The 14,493-nt window shown below is 37.7% G+C and overlaps 1 protein-coding gene across 15 annotated transcripts in view; it reads right to left on the minus strand.

Annotated features, from left to right (window-relative positions):
- PARD3 (par-3 family cell polarity regulator) overlaps positions 1–14,493 on the minus strand; it is a 459,681-nt gene that overhangs the window by 248,086 nt on the left and 197,102 nt on the right. For 11 of the 15 annotated variants that reach the window (XM_027686797.1, XM_027686807.1, XM_027686795.1 and 8 more), the window contains one exon: positions 6,106–6,237. The exons of the other annotated variants lie outside the window; for them this stretch is intronic. In XM_027686797.1, coding sequence (XP_027542598.1) covers positions 6,106–6,237 — 132 coding nt within the window. The remainder of the gene's footprint in view (positions 1–6,105; positions 6,238–14,493) is intronic. 15 annotated transcript variants of the gene reach the window in all.

Genomic DNA, 14,493 nt, shown 5'->3' on the forward strand with positions numbered 1-14,493 from the left:
AAAAGGAGAAAAAAAGGAGAAAAAAAGGAGAAAAAAAGGAGAAAAAAGGAGAAAAAGACCACCAAAAAGTCAAGGTGCTCTTCTGGCAGCCAGATAGGGTATTTGGCTGCCTCAGAGCTATATTCAACCTCTACCCTTATTGGGATGCCACTGCCCCTCTTTGAGCTGAGTGGAGCCAGCACTTCACAGCTTACATTTCATCTGAGCATTTGAGCCCCTACACTGAAGTAGTTAACATCTTGCCAATATAAAGAAATAAAGGGAGTGGTCAATACCTAACTACTTGTAGAAGCACTGGCTAAGAGAAAATATTCTTGGGCCCAATCAAGTTTTTTGCCATCTATATAGTGCAAAAGCCAGAAGGAACAAGTGCTATAGCACACAGGGTGTTGACAGAGTGAAGCCAGTGTGATCACAGGACCAAGAACCCATCTCAAGTAGTAAAAAACCCGCATTTGCAATTGGATATGGGACAGGGGAGACTGAACTCTTGCAGGGACACCTTGAGGTCTTCCATTCAATTCTTTGACTAACATAAACCTTACGTGAATCCTCTACCAATGCACTGGTCACCGCTTTTAACTGCCCGTAGTTAAAACTGTGCCCAATTATTTAATATTAAGTGCCAAGCCAGAAACAAGCAAACCACATGAGCCAAGGCCTTGTTCGCTAACTGGTAACACTTATGTTTCCCATGATCAGCCTCAAGAGTGGTCTTGCCTAGTTTCACAAACCCTGGGTAGCCATTTGGCTACACTCACACATCCCCTGCCTTTCATATGGGACCTCCTCTGAAGAACCCCCAAAAGAGACAACTCTCTGCATTAAATCTAGAGCTTTGAACACATGCATATCTCTATCTTTGTGATGGAAATCCTTCACAAGGAATATGACAAGCTTTAAAATCATCTTTGTATTTTATAATTTATATGCTGTCATGGTTCTACGTTCATTAAGGTTGTTATCACAAGAGATAAATTATAAAGGGTGTGTACTTGGAGAGAGAGGAAAGCAATAGACTCTACACTGGCATTTTACAGAATAATGGATAATCAGTTAAAAATGATTCCTCCAATTGAAGCCTAGCTAATCCCTTTTCCAAATCTTAAAGCACAACTCCTTACTAATGACAATAATTTTTACTGCAGTTTCAATCTCTACGTGTGAGGAGTTTGAGATAAGAAGAGCCTCCACCCCTGAGCCTCCCCATCTTCAAGCCATAAAACAGAGAATTTGCAGACCCTTCCACAGTAGTTATAGTCATAATAAAATCTAGGAAAAAAAGGCAAAATACACCTGTCAGACAAGGAGAAACACAAAAGAGGTACGTTAGTGAAAACAAAAAAATTTATATTCATTAGCTATACCACTATGATACATTTAGAAACAAAGAAAATAAATGAGTTGCTTTTCTGCCTTCTTTCTTATGTTAGGCATAAAAATGAAAAATATGACAATACTGATAACCTGGAACATGAGAATATACAGGAAATTAGTGGTATAAATTCAACAACCTACCTCTGAAGCTCTGATCTTTTATTTTCAACTGACAGTGCTGAAACGCATTAATTTATAGCATCCAAATGTTTTAAGAGAGTATATTCAATCATATTAAAAGCAGGTCTTATTTTGCTGAAAATACAATCTGAAGGCAGGTACTCTACAGCTGGAGATACAAGACCATATGCTACTTCCATGTCTGATCCTGTTGCAACAGGATCCACAGAAACTGTACCAGATTACTATGGACAGATGTCATGGACAAGAATAACTTACAGGAAGTGCTCCATACAGCACATTTCTGAACAAGAAGACAGCAGTAGTAACCAGCTTCTCTTTCCATTTTAGAATACATTTGAGTTGCTCTAATCTCTGGCTGTTGCTAGATACCAAAATCTACTGTGAACTTAGCAATCAGACCTGTTCTTCAGTAATAACCATGAAATTTTAGTCTGTCTCCTACCTTGCTTTCATGAACTGACAGATATACACCAAATACATAATATACATATATGTACCTACATTTACATATAGCTTTAACTAACCAAACTTGCTGTATTTGCAAATCTGATCAACTGCTTCATACTTAAGCTGCTTTAGGATTTCCCTCTCCTGCTGTCCTCACCCCCCTTCCCAGCCCACAGCACAGCCAGGTGCTCTTAATCCTTCTGCAAAACAGGCCTTGCCAGCAGAGCAAGGAATATACTGATTGATTGCTGCCAGTTCCAATATTTGACTAATGAAACTAAAATGACCACCCGAGAGAACTTTTTTGTGTACTTAAACTTAGGGAACCGGTGAAAACTTTAACACTTTCATGCATTCCCTTTCATGTCTCCCTGGTATGAAACAGCATGAGTCCAGATTTGATCAGGGCCCAAGCAAGTCTTGAGGTGAGCTGAGGAGAAAAAAGACTTCTCAAATAAAAGTGAGATTACCATATATATGAATACATTTCAGAGAAAATAAGATTTTTCAACTTTTCCTCAAAGTTTGGTTGCTGTGGGGAAAAAGGTGTTGTGGAGGGCAAGGTGAAGAACAAAAAGCAACTTTTTCTTTTTTTTTTAAGGATATTTCAGAATCAAATTAAAGATTGCAATTTTTTTTCCTAGTACTTGACAATCTGTAAGAGAGAATTAATAAAATAATCGAGTGAAAGAGTAAAAAATACAAATACAGAATCACAGAATGGTTTAGGTTGGAAGAGACCTTAAAGAACATTTAGTTCTGACCCCCCCGCCATGGAAAGGAACACCTCTCACTAGCTCAGGCTGTTCAGAGCCCCATCCAACCTGGCCTTGAACACTTCCAGGCTTGAGGCATCCACAACTTCTCTGAACGACCTGTTTCAGTGCCTCACTGTCCTCATAGTGAAGAATTTCTTCCTTATATTTAACCTAAACCTACTCTCTGTCAGTTTAAAGCCATTCCCCCTTGTCCTATCACTACATGCCCTTGAAAAAAGTCCCTTAACGATCCCTACCTTTCTAACTGTACTCTGAAACTCTATTTGTATTTGTAGCTTCACAGAGGTGAAATGATTCTTTGGTAAAGAGTTTCATATAACTTACATCACAGGCTTGAGAAATAGGAAGTTTCTGAGAAATACATGGATCATTTGCCCTGTGGAAAACGAGAGGGCTCTGGAACGAACTGGGAACAATTGCTACACAGATATAGCCAACCAGCATATACAATCAGAATACCTTAAAGGACTCAGAAAGCAGAATTAATCTTTTCCATTTCTTTGATGTATCACTCTAATTTCGCAGAGCCTGACTAAAGCACAATAGATATGAGCAAAAGCAATTACTGCCAGGAATTTTAACGGGCTTCATACATTCCTCCATTTTTAGGCGCTAAAACCCAGACAAGTTTAGAGAACTATTTCTCTAACACCTACTTGAACATATCTAATTCTGTGCACTTTTCAGTCCTGCTACAGCAGTTGATTTCTTACAAACAATGTATCTTAAAGTTTTGTCTGCAGAACTAGATGTGATGCTGCAGAATTACACTTTGATACAGAGGAAATGTAGCAAATACATTGTTTATAGGAAATGAGGTGTTGTCCACACAAAAATAATTGTACTTCTTTGGCACAGCACACATTCATTCAAAGTGCAATTCCAATGAATGTTCATGTATGCTAGAAGGTGAAAAATATCACCTTGGAATTCTTTTTTGCCTTATATTCAAAAGGAAGAGAGGAGGCAAGTAATTCAATCCAGAAGAGCCAGAAGAGCCTTCATCCAACAACAAGCCTCTGGAGTCTGCAAGATGAATCCAGTGTTTACTACTACTGCCTCTAAAGAGCCATAAAGGCAGCTTAGACCAGGACTATTAATACCCCTGGTATCTGCAATGAGTTCTGCCCTAAAGGTTTCTTGGCACTGTTGCTGCCTTACCCTTGGTGCCAGACCTGCTGTCTGCTGCTCCTTCTGCACGTACTGGCAGGATGCACAGACCAGTCCAGCACATGGGAACATGACTGGAAGTTGCTAAATTAATTGATTATGCCAGATTGCAACCTCCTTGCCTGAGTTTACCCTTCTCAGAAGTGAAAGGCTTAACCAGTGGGAAACAAAATCCCACAGAGGATACTGAAAAAGATATTAAAGTTTAAAACCCCAAAAAGAGTGAAAGAATATCTCTGTCTGCAGCTACGCCATCCCCTGCCAGGCCCTTCTTTTCTTCCATGTGATGCATCCCATTCTCGCAACAGACTTTCTTCTCCTGTGCATATCCTGTTAAACAGGTTTTACTCTAATTAATTATCCTGCTGATATGAAATCACAAAAGGATCCTGGTCTTCCAGGTACATGCAGAATCATTAACACATTCAAAGAATGAACCCCATGCCTCTCAAAAAAACCACCACTACAAATAAACAAAGCCAAAATGCATAAAACTTGCTTCAAAGAAACATGATATTTGCAATTTCAAACTGCAACCAGTTAACTCTGGTAACAAATATGCTTCCAGACTACCACTACTGCCTAATTATTTACCTAATTGGGGAATAAATTAACTAGTTAAGCTGTTTGGACACTGAAATCAACATAAAGCTTAATATGAAACATCATATATTAAAATTTCATGTATCTGACATTTTATAAGATGATCACTATTAAGATTTCTAATTCAACTTCTTTTGCTGAGACAACAGTTTCATTAACTGCCACAGTGCAAATCTAATGACGCATGGAAATTATGCCTCGAAAACATCAACAAGCAGAACTGTCACAGGAGATGCCTTCTAATCTGGGCACTGACTTTCCATTTCAGCACAGGCTGATACAGAGACAGCAGCCAACTTCATCTGCACTAGCTCTGTATCTTTTCAGAGAAAAATAGTAATGGAAAGAACACTATCATTAAATGTGCAGAGGAAAGAATACAAGGACCAAAGACAGAATTTTTCTCATAAAACACATCATTTTAAATTAATTTGCAGGTAATTACAAGACATAAAAATGGTTAATAGCTCACATTTGGGGGGGTTTTAGTTGGTTTATTTTAATATTCTGTGATGTTATTTAAGCTTCTTTTGAACTAAAAATGGGGTTGAATGAAGAATGTTTGGAGTATGCTATGATTTGGGAATGCTGCACTTCAAATATTGTTATGGAAGTTATGGGTGAAGGAGAGTAGTCCCAGGACACCAGGCCAGTGTGGAATTCTAAACCTTCCCCTCCATTCACAAGGTACAGTGTAAGAAAGCTTAGGACGTGTCAAATAGCAAATTTCATTTTGAAGCTCTTCTGTATAAAGCAAATTATGGTTTTATGTCCTATGGCTGTAAAATACAAAATTTGTACATTTTGTTCAATGCAAAAATTCAATGTTTTCATGTCACATTGTATAAAGAAGAAAAATGAGGTAATAATTCTACATATGCACTACTCTGGGCTTCCTGTTGTATTTCCAATTTCCATAGTAAAGATGATTTTCATTATACCTTTGAAAAATTTCAGGCATATACAGAGATATAAAGTGACTGCTAGGTAATTTTAATTTCAGAACTTTAAACCTCTATGACTACCAGCTTATTAATAAATACAAAATTAAAAAAAAAACCAACACCAAACAAACCACAACTTGGAACTACTTAGTGTCTCAAAAAAGCCCAAGATCAAAAGCAGTATAAATGTACACTAAATAAATATGATAACAGTCTCCAAATTTATAATTAATATATTTTTGATGTTTAGAATAACAAGCATTTAAAAGTGCAGTGTCAAAACTGACTCACATATGGCTACTCTGTAGGAACATTATTAGATTTCAATGGCAAAATGTTTATCAAAATAATACCAATTAAAATAACCATGTTGGTATCAGTTGTGAAGAACAGCAGCACTCCACATACTATATAAATGTGTTTTTGACTCAAAAAAAAATAATTTGCAGGTGTCCATTTCAATCTTAATGCAGGTTTTTTGGAAGCAAGAGGAATTCCATATATATTTAGTCAGCAGACTGCTGGTGCTTCTATCATGCTTAGAGAGCCTGTATCACATAAGAGTACACTTCTTTGTAATAGCTTGGAGTAGCATAAAGATTAGATTGATAAAGTAATATATATATACACATATATATTACCTGTTCTTGCCTCTCCAGCCACTTGTCCACCATGGGATGACTGGCACTTAACGATGAACGAGCATTGTCTCTCTGAAACTGGTTAGACCAGCTACTAGTATCTCGTGGTAGGCTTCTGTAGTTTTCATCTTTCTAGTTTAAAAGAAACAAAAAAGTGTCTTATAAAAAACAACCAGTCCTTGCCCATTAACAATGCAACTGGTTATTAAACGAATACAAAAGGAAGACTGACAAAAGAGAACACAGGTCCGGCTGGACCCAAGGACAGCGCGATTGCTCGGCCATTCCATTGCAAGAGCTCCCTTTCCTTAACACCAGGGAAGCCCAACTAAAGCCTCAGTGCAGTTGTACATCTTGCACCCATTCATGCTTCCCTTCCTCTCTTTTCCAGCTTCAAACCTCTAGTGCACAGACTTCCCAAGTAACATACTCAGCAAGGCTTTCAGACCAGCATGCTTCTTATTTTCGTTCCCACCAAAAGCAAACATCCCAGAGTCCATCCAGTGACAGCTACAGCCACTATATAATTCTCCCAAGTCTCTGCATATAATCAATTTTACAATCAAAGGGGTCTCACTGCTCCGGGAACTGTCCTTTAGACCAGAATAACATGTAGAGTTCATAACTTGAATTTATTATTCCACATAACAATGCTTTGCTTGGTTTGCCTGAAGGTATACAAATACAGTCACATTTGTTGAACAGCAGCAGATGGAGATTGTGCTGACAGAGATACATCGATCCCACTGAGACTGATAGAAAATTATTTTTTTTCTTTATAATTGATGAGTTTGTCTACACATCTTTCCCACAAGCTGTACAAATTCTCCAGCTTCTAAAGATTATTAGTCCTTACCCAGGCTGATCACTAAAAGCCAATAAAAGCACAGAGGCAGATTCTTAACGACGGGAGTCACCTTTAGCCTAAAGCCAGTGTTACTGACAACTTACATAGCTTAGTTACCTCCAACTGAAATAATACATGGAACTGAAATTCTGCTTAGCTTTTCAAAACAGGATTATGAATACACTATAATATATATAAGCATCCTTCCTTCAGAAGTGGAGTATTTTTTCCAGTCAATGTTTGTCTATCTTCATGCCAAATCAGATAATTTAGAGAGAGTATCTATTTTTAAAACAAGACTCTGGTTCTACACATTTTGCAACATTACCACTTTTAGGAATCTCAAAAGTCTCTAAAATAATAAACAAACACCAGTGCAGATTTGCAGCTAAAAACAATTATTTTCTTTATTTATACCACGCAGCAGATTTTTGGCCCTTTCTTACATCAATACATTATTCCATCAGCATGAGTATTTCCTTTCCCCATTTGCCATACTGACATTTCTTTGCCTTGGCACAATATTAGTCCAATAGTCTAGATGCAGCACCAATTCCCTTACAATTGTCCTTCATAACTATATTAAATATATGATAGGCTTTGCTAGGAAATTCAGGTCTCAGTATAACCGTGAAATACAGCATTTTACAAAAGCTTCCTGTGCAAGAGCAGTCTTTTCCCACACATATCAAACTTAAGCTTTCTTAACTGATGACAACCTCTTTTCTTCAAATACTTTGTAGTATAAAATAAGTCTTCCATTTCAAGACATTAAAGCTTAAATTCAACCAGTACAAGATACCCTTGTAAAAATATGTTTGCACGAGTAACCAGCCTAACAAATCACCATGATAAATTAGTTTACCCTGCCACAAATGAGGTAAAAACTTTGTGTCTTTCAGCAACTAAAAACAATCCAGTTTTCCTCTGTTGGTTAACCACACAGCAAAACTAGAAACTTGCTCAGTGTCTTGCTCATAAAGGGACAGTGGAAGTCAGCTTTGTACAACTGCCCTCAGCAAATCCATAAAAGCCAGGGAATGCTGTGTACAAATTGATTTTTTTTCCTGTTGCTTCTCTTAACCAATTCTTTTCTTCAGGTGACAGGGGTGGCACAGTTCCTGTAAGCCAAAACAACAATTTCTCTTGTTCAAAGTGGTGGGCAGGTGTAACAACAAAATCAAAGTCTGACAAAGAAATAACAAAAAAATCATTTTATGCACAAAACCACCCGTACAGTTGGTGCACATATTATTGTCATCTAACAATAACTGTCTGACAGACCGTCACCTCCTCTGAATGAACAAAAATTTCTTCCTATGTAACAAGATGTTTTTTGTATTTCTGTACTGTATAGATAATTCTATTTTTTATTGATTCATGTTTACAATGTTCAATAGAAACTTTTTTGAAAGACATTTTTATTTTTAAAACACAAAGATCTCTCTCCACACAGAATCCATTACCCATGCACAGGAGTGTTTTGCAAGAGCAAGAGAGAAGGAAAAAGTTTATCTAGGAGTGTGTTGTTCTTCAATCATTGGATCATCAGGTCTGGGAATCATGCCTGGCAGTCTTACTGCACAGAGTTTATATTGGAATTTTGTGTTGTAAAAAGTCTCAAGTGTCACAGTACACAGAGTAAGTGAAATTATCTAAGCTAAGAGAGCCTCTGTTTGGTGCATCTACACTAATGTCAAGAATTCTGCAAAGAGTTTACTCCTAATATTATCTGTGCTGACTAGAAGAGTATATTCATCCCACTTACCAAAATATTTCTGCTTGTAGCCCACTTCAGTAGAAGATTGCCTTTCTCCTGCTAAGACCTATATCAGCTCATTTTATACAGCAGGCAACCAAGTCACTCAGCAATTTTTCTGACAGCAGAAATAAATGCTGGAATGGTAGAGGGATGTGGTTTCTGTAATTTCTTGTGTTTCTCAGCACTGCTCAGAGGCTCAAAATAGCGCTATTATCAGATCGAAATAAAATACCAGTGCTGCAATCACACACAGAGTCATGTTGGTGTTGGCCAAACAGCAAAACATTAGAAGATCAACTAGCCACAGACAAGTCCTCCACTCCTTTCTTTGTCACTGTTTTTTGGCATGCAGGTACCCCTGTACCCCATGGGTGACAGCACTGGGACAAGCACCAAACCAGACCAGGAGCAGGGTGAGAGCAGCATTTTCAACACTGACACACACAGTCCTTCTTACAGACAGGTACACGACAAAGCCTCAGGGTGCTCCTGGCTACCTGTAACTCCACCTATGCAGGGGTTTCTATTACTGCTACTACCAGATCTAATTCAAAGATAGCAGTGGTGATCAACTATAGAGGTGGAGGTGAAAAATAATGCTGCAGCTCAGACATTGGGATTTACTGAACCAGCTGCAGTGCTGCTTGCTATTTAATATATATATATATTGGATTCTGATTTTTTTTTAAATATGTAAATGCTAACCCAGAAAGCTTTACTTGTCTTCAGCATAATCTAGCATTAGCACACATGCTCCCAACATCCAACTGGAAAAGGTGTGTGTCACTTTTAGCTACAATACCATAAAAAAAAAAGATTTCATGGTACAGAAGCCATCAGGGTCACACAGGGAATTCTCATTTCTTCTGGAGCTGCAGCTGTAAGCCCTCCTGGGACCAGGGCTGACACGCATCATCAGTTACAATTAAATGCTCTAATTTTTTTTAAAAAAATTTCTTTCCCAAACATCTTTGGGGACCACAGGCCATGTCAGCTTTATCACGTTTGAAATGGAAATTGATCAATGTAATACTAAAACTGCCAAGTCATAATATCACCACTACACTTAACAGCAGCATTTTGCAGTAATTTTAATGAGGACACCTAATCTAACACTTTGAGATTTAGTTCAGCGTGGCGTCCCTGCGGGGCTTTGCTGGAGGGCTGGGTGAAAGGGGACAGGAAAAATGAAGCAATTTTGCTATACTTTTAATTTCAGATGATTTACAATATATAACAAGATCCTCATCAAAGACTCTGCAGCTTGTAGATGAAATTATGCACTAGCATGGTCTCTGTACTTCAATTAGTGGCTGCCAGTGCATAAGCTCACTTGTGATTTTAACCCACAGTTGTATCCCTACAGAGTCCCAGCACCACTAACCCAACCAGAACATCCTCCACATGGTACAGTGACAGTTCCACATCTGCTACCTCATTTGCTACTAGGCCACTTTCCAAATAGTGAAGAAGTTGGGTTTTCCCTTTGTTTTGACCTCCTGAATGACTAAGGTAAAGTGTGGCAAATTTTCATGCGCTTTTAAAAAAAAAAAAAAGAAAAAACCCACAGCCTAGACAGCATTACAACAGGGGTAAAATAGATTGAAGACGCCTTCAAAGTAACCCTCTGAAAGAAGATTCCAAAGTTTAAACCAAGTTTTCACTTTTGTTATTTCTACAGAAAAAAGCCCATGTCTCATTTAGGATCTTCACTGAGAGACCACTTTGGACACCGACCTTTTTTTGCAATCCAGTCTTTTCTTGTAAACTGTACACTTTGGGAAAGGCTCCTCATTTGCTCAGCTTTAGTTCTTTGTCATGACCTCAGATGGAGATAGGATTTGTTGATGAGAGGTGAGACTTCGTTTAGTCTTTTGAGATTATAATTTCACTTGAGAGACTTTGGGAAAATTCATGCCTACAAGTGTATTTGTTGTTGAATCCCTCACTATAAAGGCTGCTCTTCTTTCTTTTTTATGCTCCACTATATCCATGTTAGAACCTGAACAGTTTGGTGTCACTCTCAGACAGGATGTTAAAAGCTGCAATTACCAAAACAGTCACATAGTTTATGTAAATAACTCTCTGATGAAAACATTTGTTTATAAATGCAGTAATACATATATATCCATTTTCCATGCTGTCTGAAAGTGTAGCAATCAGGGTTTTTTTAGTTGAGGTTTTGTGGTTGCTTTTTAACTGGATTTTAGACAAATAAATATGGTATAAGACCAACTGGATCCCTGCTTAAAAAAACAAAACAAAAAAAACCAAAAAAAAATAAAGAAGACTGCACAAATAGTGTCTATTTTACAGGGCAAATACATTACATATGGGAAATTAATTAACCCAACAGATGTATTGCAGGAACAGAAATTCCATTTAAAAAAACCAACTATTGCATATATGTCAGATTTGGAACTATTCTTTCTATTCATTGGCGTCTTTTAACAATTTCTACCAAATGTCAACAGTTTTACCTCGAAACTAATTGTACCAGTCACTCCTTTTAACTATCCATACATGTTAAGGAACTGACACTACTGCTCAGGGGAGCTTCCTTTTCCTCCCAGTAGATTCAGTTTATTTCATCATTTCCCAATTTAATTTCCAACCTTGCTCTTTTTTTGATGCATACTGAAGAACTGATGACCCCAGAAGCTACAATAATCCAGATACAGAACAGCCATCTAGCACATAGAAGGAACCAGTTACATTCACCCAGTATCAGGAACCTTTGATCTTAGGCCATTCTCCAAGGAGCAAAGTAAAAGAGGATTCCCACATTAAAGAACTGTCACAGCTTCATGCCTCCCATCAGCTCTGACACGGAACACGGGTCATTTCCAGCAACTGGCAAAACAGGATTTGCAGAAGATATAAATCTAAGAGTCTAATAAAGAACTTGCACGCACTATTTACGATGAAAATAGATGAGAAGAATGACCACTCTATAATCATTCTGATATTTTCAGAAAGACTTGTCTTCAGAAATGACCCTCTGTATAGGTCCATGAATGGAATTAATGTATTATGCATGGACAATAGCTCATTAGGTGCCAAGAAGGAAAAAATCTGTTGAAAAGCCAGTGTTCTGCTTAAGTTCTATTGCCTTATGCTCAGAAATTTCCAGAGTTGTCCAATTCCAATTTATATATTCCATGTTATCCTTTGACTGACAAGCAAAGCCTGACCTTAAAAACAGAGCAATAACTAGGGGCCGTGATGAACAGACAGTTTTCTGTGCATGTAGTGTTATGTGTAAATATTTAGTGTCAAAGAATATGGGCTAAATTAAGAGTAAAGTAAAAAACATGAGACTGCCTATCCAAAACATTATGTTGATCTCTCTTGTTTACAACACAAAAATCAAAAATGTCATGATCTCTGCACGTACACATGCAAAGCCAGAAGTTTCCAAGCAGTATAGACTGATATTTCTCAGATGGAAAAACAGAAAACAAGCTGCTTCTTCCATTCACTCTTTACTTATTAATGTCACAATAAAACCTCACAAGAGATAATGCAAAGCAACCTAAATAACATACAGCAGTTTATATTCAGTAATTATAACTCAGAATCTGGATTTTATATCTGTAAGCTTAACTAAAAAGACATAGCTTTCAACAGTTTCATTTTAAAGTAAAATAAAGTAACTGGTTAACTTAAGATGAAGCTACAGTTCTGATTCCTCTACACATTAGATTGAGAAATCATTTTCCTCTTCAATTCTTTTTCATTCAAGTGAGATATTCTCTTATGCTGTGCCACTTTAAAGGCATCCAAAGAGTTTTAAGGTGTGTCCACCTATATATGGTATATACTCCATGGTGTAAAAACACTATACGAGTATCTGTTTAAATGCAATAATGTAATTATGCACAGTCTTGCCATTTTCATGAGAGATTTGCTTTTGTACACAAATGTGTACACTGTACATCAATTTGGATTTTGATAAAATGTCATTTTTAAAGTTGTTTGTTCATTTTAAGTGTCGACATTCCTTCATTTGATTCCTTGAGAGAGCCATGAAATTAAACTGCAAGAAGGGAAAAAAAGCTGTAATGAATTAATTTAAAAGTATGCTCTGAAGATAGGATTTAACAAATAGAATGCTAATATTAAATATATTTGAGTAGCTAAGAGAAACAGGAAACAAGGGGTACAGGAAATCTCACAAGGACCTTATATCTGGATCTTGAAATGAAGAATATCTTATATACCACTAGCAGTATCCTCTTAAGTGCTAGGTAGATACTTGCAGGTGGCCATACCTCTAAAATGCTGTAATTGGCTGTTTGTATGTTCAGAACCTTGCATCTGTGATTCTAGAATGAAGAAAAGAGGCTGGGACATAAGGTAACCATTCTTTCTTCTCTGAATAACCAATCTGTTTTGGCCCCTCTTTTCTTCAGTAAATTGACAATCATTGAGAAGTGCAGGTATTTACGGTCAGAAGGTGAAGGCAATGCCCCAAACCCACAGCAAGCAGCAGTGCCTTCTCACACATCCAGCCCATCCTTCTCCCCACTGCCCACCCTCACCCAAACCACTGCCCTTCTCCAGGCGGAACAACACAGACAGGGGTCTCCGCAAGGCTCGCAGTGAAGCATCCATCACCTCATCCAGCTTGCCAATTCATTTCAGACCTTGGCCAGAATCCCTCCTGCAGTCTGTGGGGAAAGCCCAAAGGGGTACCAGACAGGTGGTTTGTAGCAGCGTGTTTCTCTTTTATCTGAGTTTATAGCAGCATCGACACCTTCGGCTCCTTGCAGTCTAAAGGGACTTTCTCACACTGAACAGCTTCCCATCTTTCTCCTTCTTATGGTTTTAATTTTTATCCACTTTTCTTTTACTCCATGTGCTCAGCAGGCAATGCTCCTCAGTTGAACATCTGTGTACAGGAGCTGAAGAGCTCGTTTATAAAGGGATAATAAAACTGGGTGGTAGCAAACAATGATCATCCCCTTTCTGTCAAGGCTGTGAAACAAAACCAGGCTCAGTGACCTGCAAAGTGTTTCAGCCCCAAAGTTAGTCATAACAGAATTAAGCTCAGAAGGTGACTAGGCATTCCTAGCTTGAAATCCTGTTTTTACTGGAGCTGATTTTCCCCACTAACTGATGTTTACCATTGTCTCCCCAGCCATACTTGTCCTTTGCACTGATTAGTTCCACATATAAGTGAATTTTATTCTGAGACTGCCTGCTTGTCTTTCTTGTCTGCTTATATGATTAGTGTTCATTGCAAGATGAGATAAGTTAATTTAAAAATGCAACAAATATAGCAAAAAAAGCTGAAATATTCACTGTTTAAAACATACAGGTTCATGTCAGAACACTGTTGAGAAGCACAGCTTACAACCTGAATTGTACTTTAAAGATCTTTTTCTTGCTAGCTACACATTCAGCCAACACCCAAACATGCTTTGCACCAATACATAACCTTGTTAATCAGAAAACAAGACACAAATATTTGAATCTGCACGAACTCTTGAACCACAAGTGGTTGCATGGTTGCATGTTTGTAGGTTACAACTAAACAGATGAAAGCAGGTCAAAACCCAGATCTAACTGTTGCCAAGGAAAATATATGTTCTTCTAAACTTAAAAAAAAAATAAAAATCACTAAATCTGAACATCCTACTTTTTTTTTTTTTAAGTTATTCAATCTTTTATCAGCCTACTCTTTCAGAAAAGTTTTTCACCCTCAAACCCACAGAGAGCAGCAAAAAACATAAAAAATTAAAAGCAATAGAGATGAAGATTTAAACGTGGGAAT

This window comes from Neopelma chrysocephalum, unplaced genomic scaffold, assembly GCF_003984885.1.
Source record: "Neopelma chrysocephalum unplaced genomic scaffold, ASM398488v2 Primary Assembly neopelma1_72, whole genome shotgun sequence".
NCBI classification, from domain to species: domain Eukaryota; kingdom Metazoa; phylum Chordata; class Aves; order Passeriformes; family Pipridae; genus Neopelma; species Neopelma chrysocephalum.